Source organism: Aquila chrysaetos, chromosome 7 (assembly GCF_900496995.4).
Source record: "Aquila chrysaetos chrysaetos chromosome 7, bAquChr1.4, whole genome shotgun sequence".
In the NCBI taxonomy this organism is placed as follows: Eukaryota; Metazoa; Chordata; class Aves; order Accipitriformes; family Accipitridae; genus Aquila; species Aquila chrysaetos.
Window position 1 is genome coordinate 39,651,207 of NC_044010.1, and position 27,509 is coordinate 39,678,715.

The 27,509-nt window shown below is 42.7% G+C and overlaps 2 protein-coding genes across 2 annotated transcripts in view; both read right to left on the minus strand.

Moving 5' to 3' along the window:
- Positions 1-18,291, minus strand: part of LOC115343583 (cytochrome b-245 heavy chain) — a 43,350-nt gene extending 25,059 nt beyond the window's left edge. Inside the window, exon 1 of the mRNA XM_030019712.2 lies at positions 18,174-18,291. The gene's annotated coding sequence lies outside the window, so the exon portion shown is untranslated. The remainder of the gene's footprint in view (positions 1-18,173) is intronic.
- XK (X-linked Kx blood group) lies at positions 8,554-27,378 on the minus strand. The gene is made up of 3 exons (XM_030019713.2): positions 27,114-27,378; positions 18,174-18,436; positions 8,554-12,576 (listed from the first exon to the last, which is right to left on the minus strand). The coding sequence occupies exons 1-3, from the start codon at positions 27,356-27,358 to the stop codon at positions 11,753-11,755; spliced, it is 1,332 nt and encodes a 443-aa protein (XP_029875573.1). The 5' UTR covers positions 27,359-27,378; the 3' UTR covers positions 8,554-11,752.
- Between the last annotated feature and the right edge of the window lie 131 nt (positions 27,379-27,509).

Genomic DNA, 27,509 nt, shown 5'->3' on the forward strand with positions numbered 1-27,509 from the left:
CGCTCAAGGGAATGACATAGTCTGAAACTTCTGCTCTTTCTGTTTTGTTTACAAAATAAATGCTTCCATGTTGAGATGAGGGCAGAAAAGCAGATAGCTGTAAGCCAGGAAGAAAATGTCAGTGAGACTCCAGTAAGGACCGGCAGATCCTTCTATGCCTCAGCGTAGTTCCCTGCTCCGGTACTTCCTCACACTGCCTTTTGCAACGATCATGAGACCCACGTGCTGTATTCAAAAAACCCCATGTATGACCCAGACACTATTTACCGTATCAGTCTTGGCTCGAAGTCAAACAGCACTATCACAAAACAGGTCAGAACGGCTGCTCACTGCTACGTTACTGGAAGGAAGAGCCACCTCCAGCAATGTACCCTGTCTAAGTACAGATAGAAATTTTATCACATTAAGCTGGTTTCCAGGTAGAGCTGGAGTAAAGTTAGGATAGCGTAATCTCCCATGAGTAAAGGCAGAGGCCAAAATAACCTGGCTTCACGTGGGACTGAGGGAGCGGGAGCCCAGCTTGCAGCCTTTCGGCGGGGTACTGGGCTTTACGATCTGCTAGTCTGGCTCTGGGACTGGGACGCAGCTATCATCGATTTGCTTCTCCCTGTGTAGCCAGGCTTCTCCTCCCATGGCTTCACACCTACTACCTTTACACACGCCTGCGATAGCCCGGGGTAACTCCTCTCTGCCTGGAGAGGACTTCACCAGAAGCTGTTGACCAGCGATTTCCCACTCAAGAAAACATCTCGAAAGATGCGAGAGGGAGGGCGGTTTTCTCCTTATGCTCTTCCCCTAGAAGACTTTCAGCCCAGACTCAACCAGGTGAAGTTTCAGGGCAGGAGCAGGAGCTGGAGGGAAGCCACTGGTTGTCCAGCCGCCCTGGGGCTGCCTGCTGCGGCCGGTGGCTCGGCAATGCCACCCGCTGGGCAGCACCGGCCGGCCCAGCCTGCCACCAAACCATGAGTTCATCTTTTGTACTCAATTTGTTAATTTGCCATTCAGGGATCAGCGCTTCCGCGGGGAAATATTTTAGGGATTAAGAAATCAGAAACAAGAATGAAAGTCGCTGGTGTGAAACATATAAAGTATCCGCACAGTGTCGGTTCGCCGGCCACCACAGCCTACAGTCTCCAGGCAGCGGCTTTTAGTTTTTCCTCTTTTAACTCAAAATGCCGCTTCCTCACTGTTTCCCTCAGGATCCCAGCTCCCACTCACAGGGCCCACTGCTGAATGCTGCAGCTATACGCTCCCTGATGGATCTGAAAATCTAGCAGACTTGACTCATCACAAGCCTTCTGGCGTTAGAGAGAGGCAAGCTGCCTCGGGCTGGGATTTCCCTATTGCTCCACATCTATCACCTGTCTCTCATCTTTGATTTTGAAAAACAGGTTTTGAAAAAAGAGTGTCTTTTTACTGGATTTGCACAGTGGCTAGAGTTGGATCCATGACTTGACTGTCAGCATGTTAGGATATTATAGAGGGAGACAGCCTGGGAGCATCCACAGGCACCCAAAAGCCATCACTTCACAGAAGGGTCTGTAATCCCAGGTCTAAACTAAACCTGCACCATGCCCCGATACAGCTTTATCCATTGCCTGTCTGTCTATGTTACAGCAATGGAAGAATGGCTTCAATATAACTAAAGGGCCATAGAAATATTCCAGTATCCCCCTTCATGCCCAGGAGCAGCTCCCCAGGGGTGAACACCTTAGTGCCTACACCCTAACTACACAGGTCTATATTATATTACTTTACATTGCTGCAGTTTGTCTTATAAAATACAAATGAGTGCTGTGATAGCTTTTTACTGATCTTGCTCTCTCCCAGTCCTCAGTATGGGGCTGACAGGGTGACCCAGGTCAGTTAGCAGATGCCGGTCCATGACCAGACACCTGACAGATACAGCCTCTGGCTCAGTCCTGTTTGTACCGATGACTTTTAGTTTTCAGTAATATCAATAGGCGAAACACTGAGGAATGATGTCATTTTTAATGGACGTGTCTAAGCAAGATAACATGATACAATGAACTGTGGAACCTAGGAACAAGATTGTGCTTAAAAATTATCCTGCACCTGGCACTGGAACAGGTTGCCCAGAGAGGCTGTGGATGCCCCATCCCTGGCAGTGTTCAAGGCCAGGTTGGATGGGGCTTGGAGCAACCTGGTCTAGTGGAAGGTGTCCCTGCCCCTGGCAGGGGGGTTGGAATTAGATGATCTTTAAGGCCCCTTCCAACCCAAACCATTCTATGATTCTATGATTCCTAAAACATGGTTCATTCCTGTGCCAAGACTCAGCATGAAGCCTATGTGCTGCTAAATCATACTTAAACTGCCTCTTAATACAGAATTACACTGCTCCAGCCACACAGTCACTGGATTTTTATGTTTCCCTCCACTTATTTGTCATGGTAAAGTTTTTTTACTTCTGGATATGCCATGAAAACTTGGACACTTGTCTGAGAGTAGCTTGCAAAGCCCTACCTGGCTTAAGTTACACCCAGGAGAAGCTTGGAGGCATCCATCCATCTCTTTGGAAACTTAATGAAGACACAAATGATGCACAACCTGGGCTTTGAACAGCGATTACTTTCTTCCAGGCTGAATTACCATTGGATTAATAGCTACTGAAGCCTCCTGTTGCAAGACTGTTCACAGCACTTTATGCAGACACACATACCTCCCTCCCGTAATACATTTTTAGCACTTCCAGAGAAACCACTATTAAAAATGAAATTAAAATGAGTGGATTAGTTTGGGGAATACAATTTCTGCAATATTATTTATTTGTTCTCTTTCTTGCTTTTATGGTCTTTTAAAGGTTTGATGGTTTAATGATACTCTGCTATTTTCATTGCTCAGGCTTTCATGGGAGTAGCAATAGGCGGGAGATGCCTCAGTTGTTTCTCAGTTGGATTTACAGATCCTGCTCTTGGGTAGTTTTCTGTCAAAGCTAAGGGAGCTGTGTCCACCTGGAATCAAAATCAGAGCTTTTGACTGCTAATTACAGTGACCTACAACACTTTCTTTTGTACTCTGGGACACAACCCCACCTCGCTGAGACCTTTGTTACCTGGCAGGGAGGGTCTGCCAAATCATACTCCAATCCTTTGCCAATATTTTTTTCCATACAAGTATGCTCTTACACACATTAAAATTGCATTTAGTTTTCTAGTACACTGGAACTTCCTGTGAATGACTGATAAGCTTAAGACCACAGGCAGTTTGTGTATTTTAATTTTAGATCTCCCATTAGTAAATTTTCCCTTGCCCTTGCCAATTTTTTTTCTTTTCTTACTTGAAGAGACAACTGCTCATTTGCTGTTGTACCCTCGAAAGAACAGTGATGTATGGTTTATTAAGATAGCAGCTCAAACACATAAGCCCTTGATTGCTATAGGACAGGTGATTTATAGTTGTTTCCTAATGGATTCCTGCTTGGGGCCCTTGGGGGCTTCCACTTCATTTTGTACCAACGGTGAATTATGCTGAAGAGTCAGGTGTAATTGACAGTTGAGTCATTTGATAAGCTAGTGGTACAGCACTCTTCACCTTTCCCTGAATTTGCCTCACTATCAATCTTTTTGGCACATCATCAGCATCGCTACTGAGGTCCATATTTCATGGCAAGGCAGATGTAATTTTTCACTCCTTCTTACATTCCTTGCCTGCTCCCACCTGATAACCTGTCTCCCCTGCAATGTTTTCACTTTCCTCTTACTCTGAAGTAGTTTGGTTCGTTTCTGATGTACACAGCCAAATCACCATAAATAAGACTTAGCATGTGCCATGTCTTAGGCTTCTCCATTCGATTACATTTGATCTTTCTGTAAACAACAGACACTGATTTTTCAGGGCATCACATCTTGTAAGCTGCTGAAGAAAACATGATCCAAGCAGGAACCAGCCAGCTACCACATGGTGTTAAAAACTCTCCAATATATTGCACAGGTCATTGTTTTTCTTTACATGCATATGGAAGGTGGAATCAGCTAAGCAAACTGCACGTATTATGTCAGTGGTAATATTTCTGTTCTGACCATTAGCATGGAAATTACCTATTTGTGCCGAGATGCAGAATCAAAACTAACGTGTGTACTGCAACACAATGTATATAATTAAGACTATGCTGGTATTCAACCAGACAAAGAACAGAGAAAGATAATTTTTTTAAAAAAATTGAGGCTCTGTCTAGGTCAGGTAGACCTTCTTAGTTTCTGAGGCCGGGTACGCTGCCTGCCTGTACCTGGACTCTGTACTGGGGCGTACAACTGGGAGAGCAGCAGTGGATCAGTCTGGGCTCACCCTCGATGCAAGGTGTTTCTGAGTTGCCCCTGTCACGACCTGGGCTGGACAGACCAGGGAGTTGAGTTCAGAATTCCCTCAGGCTAAATGAAGGTGAAACGACACCAAACGATCAGTTAAACATTTTATTCGCGGCAGAAACAAACTGAACTTGGGAGGCACGACAGCAGGTAGCGGGGTTTCTCACAACAGGAATTGGCATGGAGTTACCTCAGCGACCCGTGGAACCCGCCGTGACCACCTACATCGGTTCAGGGAATGGGGAGATCCCTCCCGTTGGGTCAGGGGGTTCAGAGCGGACCCCCTTGCTTTCCGGACTCCTCCTCAGAGAGGAGCCCGGGGGCGGCTGGATCCGCTCCGAGTCCCAGACTTAGTCAGCGGTTCGTGTCTAAAGGGATGAGGTGTGGGGATTACGGAAAAGGGAAAAAGAGAGAACAAGACAGAGAGAAAGGAAAAGAGAAAGATGTCACCGGTCCGGGGTCCAGCGTTGCTCCAGTCAGCCGGGGGGTCCCGTTCCAGTGGGCGTGCACGCGTGGGGCTTCGGTTCGCGCCCTTTTATCATCCGTGCCCCTCCTTCGGGTGAGCACTCGAACCCATGAGACTAATTAGGTGCCCTGAGCGGTTCGTGAGCCTTTGGGAAATGGGTCGGTGGGCTTGGGGGGTCTTTTGGGGAGTAACTTCCCCTTCCCAGCGGCCGTGATCTCTGGCCGCGCAGGGTGAGCTGCCCTGCTCAGCGCATCAGGGCGGCGTCACCAGAGCAGGGAGATGTGCTGCGTGCGGCTCGGCCTCCCCGCCGGCTCGCCGGCTGCTTCTCTCCTGGCGTTCCTCGCTCTGCGGCGTTCCTCGTTATGCAGAGTTCGTCCTTAAGCAGAACTTACCCCGCCACAATGTTTGAGACATTCACTCTTTCAGTCTCTCACAGCCTCACATGTTTCTGTAGGTTTGCAGTAACATTTTATTTTTTTCATGAAGTATTCCTTTTTCTCATGTTTGGTCTTTTTTCCTCCTTGTTGCTTAAAGAATATGAAAGGCGGGGTGGGGGGGAGGAATCCACAAACACAATGAAGAAAAATATTTAAGGAACACCTAATTACTCTGCAGTTGTAAGGCTCCCTTGCTTTCCTTGTAGTTCCAAAGTTGATGCTACTCCTTTTTGAAAATTTCCTTTCCATTCTAATTTTTTTTGAAATGACACCTGCATGCTTTTGAGTTACTGTACTGCCCACTATAATTAAATTTCTCAGTGTGGCAATAAAGAATTGACGCACTCCATGAGTTCAGGCCTTTTAACAGCTGTGCAACTTTGGCTCTGAAGAGCAGCCCTACTGACAAATGCAGCTGAGTGTTTCACTGTGCCTTGTTTCTCCATTTTTATTTAAAATGACCACCATGAAGCAGCAGAGAGGAAGGAGGAATATATAGGACACATATTCTAGAGAACATAACTGGTGTTATGAGGGCCATCAGCTGCAAAACTAAAGCAATGGCAAGCACTTCTCTTTTCTGTTAGCTGCTGAGTTTAGCACACATCTTACTACAACACAGACTTACAAGACTGCAAATCCATGCATAAAGACAACAAATGCAACACTGGTGCCTCATCTTTAAGGTGCTGTGCTACTGTTTTGATATTTAGTTCCCACTCTAGAAGCTAGATATGAATTAATCTTCACCTTGACTACCGCTGGCATCGTTTTCCATCTGAATCCATCCCGGATCGTTTTCCTGAAAGTATCTGTGGCTGATTAAAGCTCTGTACCGACAGGGCACATTAATCAGATGAAAAGACTAACTGATGAAAGAAATTTCAGAAGTTAAAATATGTAACATTTATTCCCTGCCACTTTGTTTGCTCTGTCAAACTTAAGCAGTTATGAACACGAAGGTACAGAACATGTGTTTAAGACAGGCTGTTTCTATTTCATTAAATCAGGTCTCACCTTCAGGGCCAAAAAGTTACAGCTGTGACATTGTTCCAGAAGGGTCGCAGTAAGCACCTTCCAACTAATTAGCATCCATCCCCTGCTTAGATGCATTTAACCATTAATGCCAGTCTGTGATTAGAAGCCTGTACACACAAGCATTCACATCTGAATTTCACACCTGAAAGGTGAAATTTTTGTACCTGAATACAGACACTCATCACCTCTGTAAAACTTAATTTCAGTGGCAAGAGATTTTCCTTATGACTGTGAGAAATGCAAAAAAGGATAAAACTGTTCCTTTTTTCCAGGATATGAAGTTGTTGTTCATTCAAGGGAGAGATTCAGTAAACTTTCATGTTGTCATTTTGAAGCACTTACCTTTCATTTTGACTTTAGTTTTGGGGTGAACCCGAGATGTAACAGTTTTATTATACTTATTTTTCTTGGTCAGTAAGAAATTACATAAGCCTTAACACCTCTTACTTTTCAACTCTTCTGTCTCTGGTGAATCAAACTCACCATCTCTGCCAAATTACTAAATATATTCATGCTTCTGTCATGATTCCCGAGTGACTAGAGGCAGTCACCTCAATTGCATTTTAAAATACAGGATTAAAAATACCCACTATGATGTTTGGCTTGCAAATATCTCAGTTCAAAATCACGTTTTCTTTGGTACATAAGCCCTTCAAATAGGCAGGAAGTAACAGAAAATGGTTTATTGTTTTAGAAGAGATATTATCAGCTGCTGTGGGAAAACATACAGAAATACTGGGGAAACAAAAAAAAATCCCCTGATCTTTATTTTTTTTTTTTTTATTAAATTAGATTACAGTTTACCAACCCCAAGTATTCACCATGTCTGAGCCAGCCTGCAAATGTCACCAGATTGGCTTGCAAATAATCAATCATTTTAAAAAAGGGGTTCATTTTAGTTGTCATGCACTTTTCAAGTCTAACAAACCCCTGTCTTTTATTAAATAGTTAGGAACTTACTTGAAATAAGTTGTCCTGCAATCAATGCAACAGTACAGAAAGTATAATGTCCTGTAGAGCCTGTACTGCAACATTTAAACTGAAGTGACTCCCATTACCTCCCATGACTTTACGATGTCCTCCTCTTTCCCTCTGTATCTCTTCATCCCCACAACTTCTAGTTCCCTGTCACGCTCAGGAGAAGAAGGAGCAGGTACGTGGATTGCTGAGTGATACACAGGTTTATAACACCTAAAGCATGCCGTTTGCCTGGCTTGTTAAGCAAGAAGGTCATGCTGAAACCTTTTTTACCAGTAGGATCATTTTATCAGTTCCCATCTTTTCCTCCTGGAAGATGATAGTCTTCACAAAGCTTGTATAAACCTGGTTTATTTTCTCAGATATCTGCCCTCAGAAAAATTTAGTTTTAATGTGTCCAATAAGCTTGATATGTACTGGGGAGAACAGGGCTGACAGAGAAAGAGTGTGGTCACACAAGCTTTTCTTTAAGAAACCATGTTGAAAACAGAAGTTATCAACATTGTGCCTAAATCTGAAATTTTTCATTGAAGTTTTAATCTACATTTGATTAAAAAATATATGCTGGATACTCATTTAAAAATCATCCCTTGAGACTAAAAATGATGTCTGTAAGAAAGGATTAATTACTTTCTATGTTTCAGGGAGCACAGCTCTCACTAGCCGATAGCTGTGTCCATCGCCACCAGGACTTCTAAAATCCTTTCTGGCTGTTCCTCTTTTAAGTGATGTGCATGCATTACAACTTGTTACAATGTAGCTATTTACATCTGTATTTTTAAATACATACATATTATATATATAAATTTACAAACACTTAAACATGTTACAAAGTTCTTTATGCATTTGTGTGCCTCCACAGCAGTCCTTCCTCAGCGTGGATTTTGCTGGCTATTCCTGAGGTCACAGACAAGCACATGGTAAATCCAGATGAGCATGAAACAAGCGTGCCGGAAAAAGTTACAAGATCCTTTATAAGGTAATGATTTCTTTCTGATTCCCAATGTAAGCCAACTAAATATTCTCATCCCAACAATAAATAACCTATTCTCATCTTGTTTTGTGTAACACTGGTCTCTTGAACTGCCTGCCTCCTACAAAATTTTCTGCTGAGACCCCAACCAGCTAAACAGCACTGGAAGCACCGCTGGTTGGAGGTAAGGAACTCCCAGATCAATCACAGATTATTCTTCTGTCAGGTCTGCTTGAAAACATTTCTTGTACTGCATGGTAACAAATGACAGTGTGCTATATAACCTTTACCTTGGATTTCTTAAAGGAGCGGACTAAGAACTGATACCAACACAACTTAAGGGAGTGTTTCAACATTTTAATTTGTGTTGTTTTACAAGTATAAAAGAAAACCTATTTATCAGATCTTGCATACTCTTATACACATGAATAATCCTTACTGAGCAATCCTTTGTGCGACTCAGGAGTACTCAAGTGAGTACAGTTTTTAACAGTAGCCCTATACCCTTCCACTGAACACATACGCCTCTAACATTCATAGAGGAGAGTAAAAGTGCAGTAAACTTGCAGCAAGAGATCACTCATTCATACACATACATCCTTCGTAGCTAATACTATCCTCTCAGCGCAGCCATGGGGTGTACTGATAACAACGCTGTCTAGGACTGTCATTAGCCTGAGAAAGATTGCCTCTCCTAGCATTATAGCATACTTTAGAAAAATAAGCTTGTCCTTCAAAACACTGGTCTTAGCAAAGTATCTTTGTCTCTGTGACTCCCTCCCATACCCTCTTTCCACCAGCAATGGCAGCACAGCTAGATCCAAACATAAACAGAGCAGCAATACTGTTAGTTAATCTGCACTCCATGCTGTGGTGATATGAGGGATGGCAAAAGCAACGGCCCTCACGTTCATGGAGTGTTTAAACTGTATTTGGTTAGCCTGCACAACTAAGGCAAAGTCATATGACAGTAATATAACCCATACAATTTTTTTTTCCCCCACTTGTAACAGTGATTTAAATATTCCGTTCCCTATGCATGCACTTCAGGAACTTGGTACAAAAATAGGAAGTAATATGGCACACTCTAAAAATATCCATATACAGTAGTCTTCATCATTGGTATGTGAAGTGAAATGGTACTCACTATGTATACATACTGGACTCCTGGCTGTGTAACTCTCCTACTGTTGACTTCACTGTAGCACAAGCATTTCACTGGCTGAGGTTTGTGAGCTTCCACTGTTTTCAAATGGCAAAATCACAACAGCACCATCACTTACCGTGTCCAAAGTCTGCTTTAAGAGTTTGGGACCTCTCTCTTTAGAGATGAAGTACTTCTACATATGAAGCCACTTTTTTTTTCAAAGCCTAACGTTTCAGACCCAGGTACATCTGTAGATAGGCAACAACCATAATTCCCTGATTATTGATGGATATCCAACGATAAAGTCAGATACTCAGTTTTAGTTAAGAACACCTGAAAATTTGGCTCTGTGTGCTGAACTCTGCAGGTTTGGAAGCAAGGGTTACATTTTCACTTGCTCCCTTAACGAGCTACTGAACAAAAAAAATCTGAAATACTCTTCTACATCTAGAAAAGTCCAGAGAAATACTATACTGTACTTTGACATACAGAAGTACAGAGGAATGCTGTAGTGTCTTCAAGGAGTCACTTCACTATTCTATGCTTCTCAGAGAAAGAAATTAGAGCTGGGATGTTTGGTGTCTTCCCCAGATATGTGACGTACATTCCCACAGCAAGCTCAGGCCAAAAATTCCCATTACCACCCACCGATAATTTCATGAGATCTACATACACATACCACACACAGACACATATTAAGCAAAATAAAAAACATAACTCCATTATAAAACTCAAGTATGAAGACATTCATTTACAGTGCAGTAAAGAAAAAAATAAAACCAGCTTCACTCTTTGCAGCATTGCATGTGACATATTTCATTATAAATGACCTCAGACACCAAACTTGAGACACTTCTAATACAATGATGCTGATTTCATCCCTACTGAAGAACTTCACATCCTCCACGACAATAGGATAGAGGCTAAGCTTAGGACACTAGGAGATGCTTTGGGTCATGAATTATTTGTTTCCACTAGCAGCCATAATGTGTAATACTCAGAAGAAATGCAAGGTACTAAATAAACAAAGTGCAAAAAGCTTTCACTTAATTTTTGAACATACAGTTGTGTTTGTGTATTCCCACCAAATTCTTGGCCATTCATCTGCTAAAGCTTTCTCAGCAACTTGCAAAATACAGAAACACTTTTATTTGTGGTGATATAGTGCACAGAAGAAAAAGTTGATGACTTTCATTTCCTCTTTCAGATTTCAAGCCTGTGATACTTCTGAGGTAAAGAAGTCAGAGGGTTTTGAACTGCTGATATTAGCTAACCATAACATATTACAGCCTCAAAAAGAAGGACTCGGTGTCTTTTATCGCCACATAACAAGTCACTGAGTTGCCTGCTTGCTGTACTACCAACCCCCTGACAATCAGGGTAGTGCTCATCTCTTAACTTCAGCCATCTAAAAGGGAGACGGAGAATCAAAAGTAATTGTCAAGGCATCTGGTTAACACTGAGTAACAGGTCTCCAGAGAATGATCCATATCACCTGCCTTAAAGGACATTTTAAGATGGGTTAAATTACTCCCTGGAGATGTGCTCTGGAGAGCACCTACATGACACCAGTTCACACTATCTGCCCAACTTCTAGATATTTAAAGTTATATAAAGTGAACACCACCCTAATACCAGAACATCACAAACAAAGTATTAGATAAATGATAAGGTCAGAAAAATAAGCTATTCCAGAACATCACAATTAGTGTGTTAAATTTAATTCCCTTACTAACAAGCAGCAAATATGAAAGGTAAAACAGTGCAAAGCCAATAACCCCTCTGTCCGTTCTCAGTAACGGTCACATTTCAGTATTAGTGCTGGCTAATTGGCTGTTTCTTGGCAACTTAGACTACAGTGCATTGTAGAAGTCCAATTCTTAAACCACAGAGAGAAGTATTATCTTATTACACTGATTAGAGTGTAAAAAAGTCTGCAATTTGATCAAAGCAGACCACAGCTACAGTCCATATATAGTCAAGGCCTAAGCTCTGTTTCCATGCTAGGGTGGCATGCCATAATGACATCCTATCTGAAATAAAATGCATTTCCTTCCATCCTCAGATTTCCTGAGTAAGGTGGGCATCAGGCCAGTTTTTGAAGGATGTCTCCTATAATGATTTCAAAATAAGCATGTGATAATAAACCTATGTGCAAAAAATTCTGAAACAGAAGTCTACAAACAATGATTGCTCTCCATACACAAACACACACAGATACACATACTCATACACGAAGTTTTCCAGAAAGGTAGGCTTGTCAGTTGTCATGCAGTGCTACGCCTGCAAGAAAAAAATCCCATCCACAAGACACAATGTCCAAGATACACAACATTCCCAGCAGGTGATCTGCCACCTTCCAAAGGCACCTACTTGCTTCCAGTTGTACTAGGCATTGGAAGAAACACTTTGATGAGGATTCCCCTTTTGAGAATCTATTGTCTTGCTACTGCTCCATGCTTCATCAGTATTTTCAGATTTCACCTCTGCCTTGTCTGTCAGTATGGTGGATTTGGGAGGCTTGCAAATAAAGCAGAGGAACTTGAAACAGGACAGCAAACCTTCGGAAATGCTGGATGAGAAAAGCTTTTTGCATGGGTGGCAGAACTGGTAGAACACCAACATGAAGAGGACAGCCATGCAGTAACCTATCAGGAGCTGCAAGACCAACAGTGGGGCGCAGACATACAGGTAGATATCGGTTTTATAGATGTACCACATCAGCAGGAGGAATGCATTCTCGATGAATCGCAGCATGTAATACACAGTCAGTCGGTACCAATTTTGGGATTTGTTAATTAAGTCAGGATCATTGAGCTTCACTTGCACTGCCGACCAGCAGAACATGTTAATGCCAGCATACAGGAAGGTGAGAAGGCACAAGACGATGGTAGTGCCGACCCTGCTCAATGCCTTCTCTATGTTCTCGGGAAATGGGGACTTGCTTTGCCAGAAGAGAATCCATGGGTAGAAGAAAAAACCAAAGAAATTCACTAGCACAACGGGGAGAGTCCAGATTTGAAGGACTGAACTGAAAAGGACCAACACCGTAACACGTGTAGCAATCTCAAAGCTTCTCCACATGAATATGCAGAGGTAGGCGGCTGGTTTCACGCTGACATCATAATCATCATACTTAATCTTAATAGCCAGGATGTTACAGCGTAAGGCGCCATATACAATTGACAGGAGAGAAAGGACCATAAAAACACCTACAAAGAGAAAAGACAGATCAGGACCTTCAGCTTAGCAGAAGTTAAAGACATTGCATCAGAGTAGCGCAGATGTAGTTGTCTTTGCAGCACTCCCGGGGATTCCCAGCAGGGTGTAACGCCAAAACAGCCATTCCTTGTATACACTTCTTACTCTAACCCTACCTGCTATTTTGGTCCCCATTTGTTACTTTTCCAAGTAGCTAGAAAGAAAAAAAAGGCACTTAGCAGTCACAACTGTAAGAATAACCAACTTGCTCTCAAAGTCTCATAGTACTCCACAAGGCACAGGAGCGCTACGCGCTCTCCGTACAGATGAAAACCAGCAAAACAGAAGCCGAAATTTTGGATTAACTTGAGCATGCAGATACCTCAGTGCTTGTGAAGTTCTATGTCAAAGTAAACTGTCTAAGATCACAGAAAAGCTCTGTGACGGAGCTCAAAATTGAAAGCCAAAGCAATTTAAACGCAGAACCACCTGCACTTTCTCTGCCTGTGTAGACAGAGATTTGCTCACCTGTGTACACTGTGTTTTCCTATATATCTGTTTTCTTTATACACCTATCTGTATCATGCATTTAAAAACAACACTCCTTTAAAAAATGTCTTTAAATTTAGATCAACTTTCAGTATCTCCCATTTACCCAGAATCCCTCAAGTGAAGGTTTCACAGCATTTAAATTCTGCAGAAAGTGAAGGCAGAGGCCAGTTGTTTTGTTACCTGGCTTCCCTTCCAGATGCAATAGAGGAAAAGCTTTCTGGCACTGCAGGAGGGAGTCTTCTCTTGCCACATTAAGTAGGTACAAATGTACAAGAACCCTGGATGCATAGAACGAACATTCATTGAGAAGTACCTTGATGTCCAGAAGTGCTAACTGCCCACAGTTTTGTTAGCATTTGCATAATTTCTTCACAATTTTTACCCACATGCTGAACAGCTGATTTACAGGACTAATTTTAGGCAATCTTAGCATTTTGTCCACACAAGGAACACTTCAAATGCAAATGAGTTAAGCACAGTAAAATTGATTCAGTTGTCTCTTTTAGAGTTTTAATGAAACTAACCAACCTAACTGGTCATGCTACAGGGCATTATATTGCATCAGATAAAATAAAATAATCAGAGTTGGGAATTCTTGATTATGTCAATTACTTTTGCAATGCTTTGCAACCAATGCTTTCTGCAGCCTTCAATTAGTTTATGTGTCAATATTCTACAAATGAACTGGATTCCCTGCTTTGCTATAGCTATATAGCCATGACTATCAGTTTTTTTTCTAATTAAAGTTATTAATTTCTAAGCATGACTTTGAAAGAAACAAGTATTTTAGGATCTCTAACAACTTTCTAACAGGATTTTCTCTATCATTTTAGCTAACCTCTCTCCCACCCTGATCCTCAAACACCTCTGAATTATTTTGGAAAAAAATTAATTAATCCTTTATATCTAATGTTCCAAGAGCAATCAGTAAGCTGAAAAACATTTGCCATTTTATATGGTAATTTTGTACATGCCAGTTTGGTGGTGCATATATTCTCTGAAAATGGTTATATATTTGCTTGTTTAACACTTAAATTTTTAATAGTGTTTTTAAACATCTTCCTTACAGCACTGTACTTGATCTGAGAATTTTTAAACATTAAGTCTTAGAAAAACATTGGCTGAAAGCAGAAGAGCAAGTAAGTGCAGTCAAGAATACCACTCGATATCCTGTGGCTCTTTACAAAACCTTTCCTGTAGTTTTGAGCTGGCTGTAGAACTGTGAAAGAACAAATAACTTCCAGCAGCTAAGGAAGCAAAAGAATCTTCTCAGAGTTCAAGAAACAAAAAAGTCTATGCACTGGGGACAGGGTGCTGCTGTCCTGGAACTCTGCTTACTTTCTGCTGTGATAAGCTGAGACATTCATTTTATTACCCAATTTCATAGGGATTCTATGTTAATCTCAAACTTGTCTTAAAAACTCAAGCCTTCGAAAGAGGCATTTCTCCATTGATAGAAACCAGGTCATGCCGACTCTGGTTTAATACAGTAGTCCAGTCCTGCTCCTTTCCCAAAAGCTCCGTACTGTCACCAAACCTTCTGTTCAAACATCACTTTTAAGTCTGTGAGAAAGATGGTTTGAAGCAACCACAAAGGGAAATGTGGGAGGGTGACATTATTGTTGCTTTTACTCATCCTGAGCAGGCAAAGAAGTGAAAATTTAAAAGGAAAAGTATTTTCCCCTGGAACAGTCCCAAATCCCCTAAAAGTCCTTATAAGGATGGCATTTGTCTTCTTCCTTCCTACTCCCAGAAGGCTGTACTTTTACAAATCAGAGGTACACACTCAGAGAGTCATTCGGGGAGGCACAGTTTTACTTTGTTGGTTTTTTTAATTATGTCTTAAGTCTTTTCAAGACCTGGTCCTTCCCACTTCAGAAATTGCTAAGAGAGTGAATTCTGCTCTAGATGAGCTGCATCACAAATACCTATTACTAAAATCTTACATTCAGATGAAGAATCATAAATTATCTATTATATATATTATAGTTTTCTAAACCGATAATCAGAAACCTTGAAAAATAAGGGCACTTATTTTTTTTTGCCTTAAGATATAATTCCAACGCTTAGAAACAACTATTAATACCCAAAGTATGTTGTTCAAACAATGAGGAAAGTATTCTGAGGTCAGAACTTAATGAGTTGAGAAAAAGCAACTGTAGAAGCATCTTAAGATATCTAGGAAGACCACCTACAAAGCCCAGACATGAACATTAGGAAAGTGACACTGCAAACACTAGTAAGTTGAAAAAAAAATAAACCCAAAACTTCTATTCTTGAAGATGGCAGTCAATGCTACAAATTTTCATTAAAAAAACCCAGACAAACCAACCTACCTTTTTCAGCAGAATAATTTTATTTTTAAATGGTAGGAAATCCGTCTTTTGAGATTATTTTATCACTGTAAGCAACACTTGAAAAAGATAACTGGTGTTAATGGCAAAAAAACCCTTTACACTTACAAAAAGATTGCTCTTAACGGAAGCAGATCGTCCGCATTCAATACTGCAGACTGAGAACTGGCCCTTTTTCAAGGGTAAGAGGCCAAGTCACACATCCCCCACCTCAAGCTAGCTATTTTTGTAATTAACGCTAACTCAGGTCTTTCTGGCACCTCCTGGCCTTGCACTTCTCCAGGTGGTACTACCTAAGTGAAGAGGTCTGGATAGCTGCCCAACAGTGTGTAAGTGGACCTGAGCCTGATGTCAGCCACCTCTTCGAAGCAAGGTCATAGCTGGCTCTCAGGCAATGCATGATACTGACAGACGTTGAAGCATTTAGTACAGGGTGAAGCCCAAATGTACAAGAGAGACTTTGGCGTCTGTTCTGTGGCAATTACAAAGTCAGACTGGGCATTTCATACAGTAACAAGTTAGGAACTTCTTCCCACTTATGCTGTAACCAAAGAAAGAGCTGAATGTCTAGAACTAGGACTCAGATTAGGCTATTACATGTGGGTTTCCAATGTTGCATTTCATACAACATTTCTATGCATTTTGTGCTAAACAGTCACCGAAGTGTTATGTCTTTCATCGCTAACCTAGAGGCTTTGTCCTGCTTTTGCAACTCTCTTTAGTTCTCTTGATGTTACATTCCTGGCAGACAGTGAAATGACAATCTGGAGAATGCCAGACACTGGCAAGAATCTGATCATCCAGAAGAAAACATCCAGAGAAATTAATGAATGCCATGAAATACACAAGAAAGATGCAGCATGGCTCTGGTTGACAAAGGGCTAGGCAAGGATGCATGCTCTTTTCAGAACTGTTCAATTTAATACTGGAAGCAATAATGAGTTTTAAACAGATCTGAAAGGGACAAACCATGCTATGTAGCATGATGGTAAACAGCTTTAGGTTCACAGGTGATACTGACCTCATTACCACTGACCAAGCAGAATTTACACATAATGACAGTCAGGGTAGTGTAGGAATCCAGAAAAATAAGAGACTGATGAGGAGACAAGACAAAAAAATGTGGAAATCAAAATGCAACAAGAAGAGAGTCATAATTATAACAGAGACAAATGGAAAAGAGCATGCACTTTGGAGGACCAGTGTCAAAGAACAGGGAAGTTGAAGACATCTGAAGTGTGGAAGAAGAGCTGGACGGGCTGTTACATTACTTTGATGATGCTGCAAGATCAAAAGGTTGAAGTCATGTCCCTATACACGAGAATCCCCGTATACACATAACAAACAACAAGCTGAAACTGTGCTATGCATCATTCCCATTTGCTCTGGAGGCTGAATACTACTGGTGGACAAAAGGTACTACTGCAGAAATAAGCTGGCTAAAGAGATTGCAGAAAGTTTCAATATTTCAGAAGGTAAAATACACACAAGAAGAATGTGGTTAGGACTCTTGTTTTTCTGATGAATGAGGTCTAATAGACATTGCCATTGTTCCTAAATCACTGATTAAGGAAAAACAACACTTTTTTTTTTCCTTTTCATTTCTATATTTTAGAATTACACCTGCTATGGAGATGGTTTCTGGGAGACATGAGATGACTACTGCATTTGCTGGTGTGTTCGCTGAACTCCCTGGCGAGCCAGCTTATCTCTGGTTGTTTAACTTTACTTCACCCACAGAGGGTCACCTACCAGTCTGTGATTCAGAATTTATCTCAGCAGTGACTGATAAAAGTCAGAAGTAATAGGGCATTACAAATTATTATTAAATATGCAATTCTCTAATCATCTGGAAAACAGCACTTCTCCTTGGCAGTCATGACCAGTAAGGGCAACACCAGTAACAGAAGAAATACAATAAAAAGGTGACCTTTCTCAAGCAAATGCCATCTGCACTGAAGTGATTGGAAATTTAGCTAATTGCACTGCTCAGCAAAGAATTCAGCTGCTTTGTTCTCATCCCATGTCACAGATGCCATGGTTATTTGAAGAGCCCACCTTAGCTGTGAAGTACTCAGAAACCATCAGGAGCAATGTCTTTCAAGTAACTACTGCTACGACCTTAAAGAAGTACTTTTGTATAAAGACCTTAACCTGTTGTAATATCCTTATGTGCTGACTCGCCCTTTGGTATACTAAAGTCTTCCATTTCCCAAGTTGAGGGGAGAACCCTGACGTTATTATAAAAGCTTCTCCAAAAAATCTTAGTTCCTTACCTTGGTACACTGCCAACCAAGGTACCGGAACTGAAGAAAGCAATCAGATTCACAACGTGTCACCCTAGCCTCAGCCTCCCTAGCTGTGAAGCTGGTAAAGATCCCTGGCCTCTCAGGGCCTCAGAGATATAACAAGAGCTATTTTGTATTTTGGTGGAAACACACCTCCAGTTCACACAGGTGCCAAAGCCCTTTCTTACACCAAAAAGCTGGTTGTCCTACGACCAACTGGAGTAGGTTCTTCATTTAGTCTAAAACATGATGGTATAGATAAACTTGAAAGCAACATCACCATCAAAAGCTGTCAGGGAGATGAAACCCATTGCAATATGTGTGGTTCTTGCCCAGGGCAGCTACACCTGACTGCTGACCCTTCTCCTCTCCCTCCCACCAAAATATGGAAGTGATAACAGCAGTTCTACCTACTTCTGGCAGCCGTGATCTCCTGCTGCAGGACACAGATGTAAAGCTGGAGCGTGAGCTGGGGCGCCGAGCCGAGGAACGCCTGGATCACAGATGCCCTACTGAACGCAGACCTGTGTGTACACAGCTTGCCTTCAGCCTGGCCCACTTCCTTCTCAATTTCTTCCGAGTACCCATCCTTGGGCATCTGCCTCTTCTTCGTGATGCTGACATAGGGCTCTTCAACTCTGCCAGCATGGAAGTAAATGTAAAAGACTTCCACACACCTACAAGCAAATCAGTAAATAGAGTAACAGGAAAAAATGAAAGAAAACATAGGTCTTCCCACTCTTTAATATTTTAAGCCATCAGATACCAAGTAATTTGTTCACAGAGCAAAGCATGTACGTTTTCTCTTCTTGGCAAATTTGGAATATGACAGATTTCACCCTTTAAAACATGAAATACATGTGGCTGGAGGGCAAGAATCTGGCAATGCTCTTTGAGCTGCTTGTAGTACTGAGACACAGAAGGCAGTTGTTTCCTATAAGCTGCCCTTGTTCTCTACTGTCCTATTTAAGTCCTTAAACTACTGATCCACTACAACGTTCATAGGCTCCCAACCCAGGACCCAAGTTGGAAGTGTTTCTTCAGATTCTCATGTCTTTCTCTTGGTGTTATCCATACACCCGTGAAATAGCAAACCCGCTTCTCATACCTTTGCCTTAAACAATTTCAAGACATTGGAGAGAAGCTCAGGGTATGAGTGGGTGCACACACCTCAAACAGTTGGAGTCTAGTCCTTGCTTTACCAAGCAATGGTTCCAAAACGTAAGTAACAATTCATGGCAGCAATAACAAGAACAAACAGTTTAGAGCCTCACAACTCTGGATATTAACATTTTTTTTAAAGACACAGAAAGAGCAGCTTTACACCTTACATTTGCTTACATTTACTGCACTGTTTAAGGAATATTAAACACAATCTTGCAAAAGTATTCTAAATAAGAACACGCAGCGTTTTCAGCTGCCACAGCTCTTTGTACTGTAAACACAGGTGAACCAAACCCTCTTATTTATGTAGATCTAACTTACCACAGACTAACTTCCAAAGAAAAAAGTGGTGCCAGCACATACATTCCTATTCATAAATTACATATTGTTGTAACACATGCTGCCTCTACCCACGCACAGAGAATAATCCATACATTTGGGAGGGAATGGAAAAGGGCTAAAGGGGTTGGCAGCAGCAAATGCTGTAGCAACGAGGACAAGTTGGCTCCTTGAGTATTAAAGAAGATAATACATCCTCACACTCATTTAAGAAAGGAAAGCTTCTGAAACTTCCTTTCAATGCCTATTTTTAGTTTGGCAAAAACTTTAGAAAAACTATTCTAAGAGAGTTGCTTGGGTATGAAGGCGTCAAAGGTGGGCTTGGGCATCAAGCAGGACCCAAAACACAAAGGGCAACAGTCAACCTTGTCTGGGAAGTAATAACAAGCAAGGATCTACTGAGGTACAGATGAAGTCACAAGCTGAGGGGAAAGGGAGAGGAAAGAAACACTATTTCTGTCACATAGCATAGGGTCCTAAAAATATAGGGCCTTCTGTGGAGGAGTCCATGTACAGCAGGATCATAAAGGATAAATGGCATTGACTACTGAAAAATAAAACTCCCAAAAGCCCAAACCCAGTGCAGACACAACCTGTTTTCTCTTTTATGCCTAATACTGGTATGGGCTTCAAGAAGAAAAACAATCATAATGTGAGCAACAGGACTGGTGAGGGCTGGCTTCCAGCCCAGAGGGAAGCTCAGGGGAGAGAAACCCCCACTGTGAGGGCAACTTGTGGCACCAGCTCTGGTCGCGTCTCCTCCCATGGCCCAACACGCATGGTATCTTCTTGTGTAGGCATCATCCTGATGAGGACTGAGCTGTCTTCTTTCCTTCCATAGTGCCTGCTGGGAAGGCATCTCCTCCACCTGGTTGCCTCTGTAGGTAATACTTGCTGGAATGCAGCATCTCCAAGTCTCTGACAGGTCAGATTTGGCCAGTGAGTTTTTATAATGTACAAATAAGGCTTATCTTCAATTTAAAAGTATCTCACAAACACAAAGCACGGAGCTATACTTGTCTGAGACTTTGAATTCCCATTTCCTTCTCAGCTTGATTTTTTTCAACAATTGCCAAGTCAGAGTCTAACACAGCCTTTTAGGGGAAAGCTCACAGACTGAACTCTAAAGCAGCACTGATAGAAATTCAAATAAAAGCATATTAATTTTTGTTTCAATAAACTTGATTTCATTTTTTCCCCTAACTGGACCACTAGCAAGTTTGACCTGCTCTAGATGGAGAGCAGTTTTAGCATCCTGTAGTACTATCCTTGATTCACTGGGCTTCAGCTACTATTATCGCTAAAGCTATTTGAAGCGCCTCGTGCGCTGGAGGCTCCATTCACGGTGGTGACTTCCTATTTTCCCCTTGTTAATCTTTTCAGTCCCTGCCAATCTTGTTCCATGTGAAATAATCCACACAGCCAAAAATAAAGCGTGCAAAATTAATAAAGCACAACAGCTTATGAAGCCAACAAATTGATTTTATTCCAAAAGAAAGATCCCAGAACATTTTTGTCTTGCTTAGTATTCACAGCCATCTACTCATCCTGAGCTGAGGGCAAGTCTGAAGTTATTATGAAAAATGAGATCTCAGCCAGCATCAGCCTCTGAACTCTTGCCATGTGTGATCGGAAGCAGATATAGTCTAGGGACCCATCTAACAAGTACACAGTAATCCCATAAAAGAGATGATAAAATTCATAAGATGACTGACTATAGCAAATATCATAATCAACAAAATGTTGGGGTTTGGAGCAAACATTTGATTTTTATTTATTAGCTAGGTATTAAGTAGCAGTATATTGTTTGTGATGGGATATTTTATGTCCATATAGAAAAGCAAACACAATGTGAAATGAATGGTCTGATGAGCAAACCTTAGGGCCAAAGGGGACTTTTACCAGTACAACAGAGTAATAAAAATGGTATGTGCAAGCACTCAGATTACATCAGTAATGATGCCCATCTGCTTCTGAGCCCTGCCCATCCCATGCCAGAGTGTCTCTGGAGGTCATGCCTTCTGGGGCCAATAACAAATGTACTCAAGACTCTAGCTGGTGCCACTGCCCAAGAAACTGCTTCAAACAAGAGCAGACTGGCAGCTGATACACTAGAAAGAAATAGCACCAATCTAAATGTTTAAGTAATAAAGTGTAAGAGGGGCAAACGCACTTGAAGAACCATCCAGGTGAGAAGGGTTCAGAACAGCGATGAAGAATCAGTTCAGATCACGTACCTGTGCCATGTTACCACTTTGACTATGAAGTCCATTCAGAAAGGTTGTCCTTAAATGAACTGGCTTGTTCGTTTTTAGTATGAAACACAACTAAAAGACAATGCAAGAAGGCAATTGCTTCAAGCCAGTTTTCCTCCACAGTTACAAACTCCACTACAGAACAAGGAATTCCCCAGAAGGCCCAGTTGCTCACTGCTCGTTGCTGCTCTGCTCTGGAGGAACAGGAATGGGAGATCCCAACTTCTGTACAATCCATCTCCTGCAATGCAGTGATGTTTAGGGCCCTTTCAACAGATCCACACATGGTATCAACAGCAGAAAGCATGCACCCGGCCAGTTTTGCTGCATGTAAAGCAACGACAGTTGCAGTACAGGCTCTGAAGGAACTAAAATTACTCTGAAGAAAAAAAAAAAGTCAGATCTACTCTCTACAGTGAAAGTTAAAGGGTAAGAAAAAGATGGTGCTGCATTCTCCTCCGCTGCCAAATCTTGGCAGAGAGAAGAGCTATACTTTTTCAAGGATCCTGATGGTGCCTACAAAGAGTGATTCAGCAGCAACACATTTGTCTTCTACACAGTCAGTAGGAGGAATAATCCTATCCTTATATGCCTGCTGAGAGCAAGCACCTCATTCCCTCTTTTAATCATGGATGTGTGGGATTTAAATATAGGCAAAATAACGGTGGTGTGAAGAGGGAGCAGGCAATGAAAACAGGGACCTTCCCACAGCCAACAAGCGCTCCAAGAGCAAACGTCTATTTGAGAGACCTATCCACACACACTCAGTGCAAACATAAAAGCAGATTTCTCTAATGACTCAATTTTTAGTAATTTCTTTTCTTTAGGGAAGTGTGCAAAAGACTTATCAGTCCTGCAGATTTACTTACCTGTGTCAGACAAAGATTTGTTCCTCACTCATTGTTCTACCTTCCATCTGCACTGACTTTCTGTTCATCGCACCTTGGACACCTAACACATCTGCTCAAGAATAAAGAAAAAAGAAAAGCCTGAAGAGAGTCTAGGCATATTCTTCCCATCTGGAAGAGAGGGAGATGCATCAACAGTTGTAAAGTTTAGAGCTCGCAGAATCTCCTACAGTAAGGTCTGCCAATGGAAGTCCTACAAGTAAGAGAGGTTTTTAGACCTGTGCTATTCTGAACTATGAAGCAGGTCACTAGGAAAGAGAGACTATCCACAAGAGACAATGCTTCTGCACAATGTGACTGAAACATTATCTGCACCGTTATAGCTTATTAGATACCAAACTGCAGAATTAGGTGCCCAAAACATTAATGACTCCGATAATTTCAGCCTATAGGAGTTTTATTTTGGGTTTGGGGGTTTTTTTTGGTTGTTGGTTGGGTTTGGGGGGGGGGGAGGAGGGGGGGGGGGTTTTTTTTTTTTTTTTTTACTTCCTGCAGCTCACAGAATCTAACTTTGGCCGTAACAGCAAATCCTCTGGCAGTTTGATGCAAACTTCCTACTGCATCTGTTTTGCTGCAGTCTACACGGTACATAGACACATGTAATTGTTTCTCCTTATGCCTTGAGAAACAAAGCCTGATCCCATTAAAAAAAAAAAAAAAGTCTATTGTTTACATTCTTGTCCCATTAAAATCTGAGGAAAACACTTATTAGTGTTCTATATCAGGGCCTGTTATACTGGCTTTCAATTTTTTTTCATAAGAGAAGTTCATCATCCTGCAGACAGAGCAATCTCCTGATTGCATGTTCCTCATTAGGAAGAACCTGTAGGCCCACATTCAGCTAACAGAGCACTAGGGACGGTAGTTTCAAAGACACCAGCAGTCACTTAGCTTTCCTCTCCATGAAGTTGGTATCAGAAGGAACCACTGCCAAGTTCACACCAGTCCCTTCTGGATATGCCACTTCAGTACTGTGTTCAGTAAATCAGATAGTAAGGAACCACCACATCCAGCAGACGTACAGTACAATACCACCAACACCCCCCGCTCATTACTGTAAGCCCCGACTGTTCAAGTTGGTTTGTTGGAAATCTGCACTCCTCGCTTCAGCTCCTGAGCTATTCATTGCTTGCAGAATAGAAAAGGGGCAAGCAAGTTAAGAGGGGTTTCTCTGGCACTCTTTATGAAGAGCTAGTTGCATTTTGAACAAATCCCTAAGTGCAGAGCAGTACACTTGCAAAAATACATCCAATTATTATTTATTGGAATTATAGCAGCACTTAAAACCTCAAGACACTGTTGGTGCTACAGGTGCTGTCCAAATGAACAGGGAACAAAGAGACAGTTCTTGGCTTAGGAGCAGTCAATAATAAGCCAAAAAGCTCATCACAGTCTTCTCTAAAGAAGAGAAAAATGTATTAAATCTCTCATTGACATTGGCTATTGTTTTAAAGTAATTTATTCCACAAAAATTGACTTATGTCGTAAAAGAATCTCCTTTTACAAAAGAAAAAAAAAAGAGGAAGTATCCAAATATATTTTCTAACTATCCAGACAAATTAATGTGCTCACAAGGAGTGGCACTGACCTGAAATGCTGCAGGAATCCCCCACAGTGCTCAGAAACCTGCAGTTACTTTGTTCCAGCCAACTCTCTGCTTAGTCTCCAGCATGCCTACATCCTAAGGATCAGAGCCAGGCCACCAAGGGGTGTAGGAATTTTACCCTACAAATCGCTCCAAATTTATAGAGAAACTCTTAGGGAATGGCAGAAGGAATTAAAAAAGGGTGCATTAACAGTACTCTCCCAGTACAGCGAAAGTCCTCTCCAGGAAGAGGGATGCTTCCTAATTTTAGTGCTTCCAGTGGCAGCAGCAGGACAGCAAGTGCCTCCTGAACAGGTGGAGCGTGGGTGTTTGGGGAAGGTGGTGGTATGCAAGAAGGTTTTATAAGAGAATGTACTTTTTTCCCTGTCACACGGAGGATTCAAAATAGGCTGGATCACTTGGCTTGCAAAGATAAATACCCTCCTTCCCTGCCAAGATACTTCCATACCATTCCCTAAGATTCAAACTTAACTTTTTAAGGCAAAAAAGAAGGGGAGAAAAATGTCTAGCTTTTAAGATGATGAAGACGACTCACACAACATACATGGGCTGTCTGTAAAGCAGTGCACTGATATTTGAGTATTTGAGTCTGAACAGAGAAATACTAACTATCCTGTATCATGTCACAAACCCAGTAGAGATGGTTAAAAAGTTAGTGTTAGCTTTTTTTAAAGCCAGCCGAAGCAGACTGCCCTCTGTTGAAGCATGCCATCTCACACAGCCTAACGGGTCTTTAACATTTCATTCTGATGCAGCAAGTGGACAAAGCTGGGGTGGCTCTACTGTCTATATGTCCTATTTGACCTAATTTGACCCAGCTCACCCTAAAAGGCCCTGGGCTGTGCCAGTGAGATCTAAGAGAGACCGAATACAGGGGATGGAGTGAAGCTTCATACTGGGGAAGCAGATGACTAACAGCAGCAGGACTCTCTGGTGCAAAGGAGCAGAGGTTTGCCTAAAAGGATAGGACAAAATGGCTCCAGGGACAATGGTCCTTTTCAGCTCACAATGGTTAAAGCCACAGTGAAGTGATGATACAGCCAAAAAATATTTTGCCTTCGAGCTGTCACCTCCGACTTGTATGTATTCCAGTCCACACAGGATAGAAAGCCTCCTGTGCAAAGTAGGGAAAGGTAAGGTATTTCACATGCTGAAAACAGTTCAACTTTTACAGCGCAGATCTACACCCGATGGGAAGCAATCGGGTTCCTCTTGACAGATACAACAATGTTTAGTGGCAGTGGATAGGAACACAAGGAAGAGAAAAAAAAAGACCTTTAATGTCTGTCTCAGACTGATCACTTTGCCTTCCCACACTTCTGTACTGTGTCCTACAAATAGACACATTTCCCCAAATTTAAAAAGAGGTTGTCATCTATGAAGCTTTCCCTCTTAATTTGTAGAGTCCCTCCAGCCTTTAGCAGGACATAAGTTTTTTCAGGTGGCACGAATGTACTACCCTCTTTTTATTAGTAATTATAATTCCAGTTATCCTGAGCCCAGAGAGACATTAACATGCATCACTTAGTACTGCCTAAATGATGCCAAGGGCACTGTGGCACAGGCGTGCTGCAACGGTTCCAGAACATCTTCAAACCTGGAAACACCAAGTTCTTCAATCTTTGAGAAAGGCAGAAGTGCAGAGCTAGCGACACACTCATACACTGCAGCATCGAGGGGAGAGGGAGGGCTTCCGTATGCCCACTAGTTTTACAGCTGCGACTGCAGCTGGGAGCTCGCCAACACAGCAGAAAGTGTGTTCTGCACAAGATGAGACTCGTGTTGTAAACAGATAAACTTGATGCTGAGAAAGAAAGAGAAAGTGAAATCATGCTTGGTTGTTAAGGTCAAAGCAGAAGCCTATGTCTCTTCCAGATAATTAGAAAGAAAATCCTCTAATTTGTTGTTGTTGCTTTCATCCTTTGTTTGCCTCTTTACATCTTGCAGCTTGACATGACATTCTTTCCTTGTCTGACCTCAAGAAATCGATTTAGAATGACAAAAGTAATGAACATCATTTTTATTTTGATAGTTGCTTTCTCTTTGGTTCCACTCTTACTTTCCAAAGAATTTTGTTCTTAGCTTGTAGAAAATCAGAGCTCTTCAAGAACTTAACTGTTAAGCCATAACTTAAGTCTCTTTAAAATATTAAGAAAACAAACAAACAAACAAAAAATCCAGCAATGGTTAAAAGGAATTCAATGTTTTTGACGTGCAAGATGTTTTGTAACATCCAAACTGTTCACCCTTATCAGTGTGAACAAATCCTCCTTTCCCACACTGTCCAGGAATTTCAAAAAGTTGGGGGTACTTCTAGCCTGTACTACAGAGGTACCGTATTTAATTCCCTTTCTTTTTAAAGAAGGGATTTGAACGTGAATTTAAAACGAAAGCCTCCAGCAAACATTTTGCCATGGGATTGCACCACCTCTGCAACTTTTCACCTATCTGTTGTCTTGGGTTCTCCCCCCCCCCCAAGGACATTTTCAGTCAGAAGTTGAACTGGAGTTGAAAAACCTCCAAAGCAGTTTGGGGCAAGCAGCTCACTTTCGGAAAGAAGAGACAGCCCACAGCGTAACTAGTATTTCCAAGGTGCACAGACGGGATGGGTACTCTCACTGTTTTAAGCCAGCAACGGGGTAAGTCTTCCTTTCTCCCTGGGAAGCAACCTCAGGGTAAAGCGGTAGGGATAAACCGGCAGCCAACAGCCACCGCCGTTTGCAAAAAGCCAGGCGGGGGGGAAATAAGGGCAGAAAACGCCTCCAGAAGGAGGGAGCGGGCCCTGCCCGGCTCTCCGCAGGGCCGCAGCCCGACCCCCCCCCCCCCCCCCCCCCGGCAGGTGCTTACTGAAGGGCAGAAACCACCACGCCCCTCGCCGCGTTTTTGCCTCAGGACATCTGCAAAGGAAATTATTCCTCCCGCAGCTTCAGAAATAAGACCGGGAAGGATCTGATGGCGGCTAGCACCGGGGCAGAGCAGCAGCCGCCCGCCCGCCCGCCACAAAGGCCGGGGCGATCCCCCCCCCCCTACCCCGGCCCGCTGAGGTGGGAAAGGGCGGCGGGGCGAGGCGGGACTCACCGACCTGACGAGGGGCCCCAGCTGCAGGAGGTGCAGCAGCAGCACCAGCGGGCGGTCGCGGCTCACGTCGCGGTGGATGAAGACCAGGCTGAGCTGCACCAGCGCGCAGGGCAGGAGGGCGAAGAGCAGCGTCAGCCACTGCCACATGCGGTCCCCCGCCGCGCGGTACGCCCCGCTCAGGCACAGCGCGGCCGCCGTCTCGGCCACGAAGAGGACGAGGGAGACGAGGACGGAGCCCGGGAATTTCATCTCCTCCTTCACCACCACCGCCAAACCACCCGCCCGTTCTCGCCGCGCCCCGGCCCCCGCCCAACCGCCGCTGAGGTGAGGCGAGGCGCGGCGCGGCAAGGCGCCCGCTAGGGGGAGCCGCCGGCGCAGCCGCCGCGTTCACCGCGGCCTC

Excerpts from the sequence above, each read along its gene's own strand:
- XK (XM_030019713.2), bottom strand. The coding sequence starts at position 27,358 with ATGAAATTCCCGGGCTCCGTCCTCGTCTCCCTCGTCCTCTTCGTGGCC. Across the intron at positions 18,437-27,113 it reads CAGCTGGGGCCCCTCGTCAG|GTGTGTGGAAGTCTTTTACA; the intron begins GTCGGTGAGTCC and ends ATTTGCTTGTAG. Across the intron at positions 12,577-18,173 it reads GGAGATCACGGCTGCCAGAA|GTGTTTTTATGGTCCTTTCT; the intron begins GTAGGTAGAACT and ends TTCTCTTTGTAG.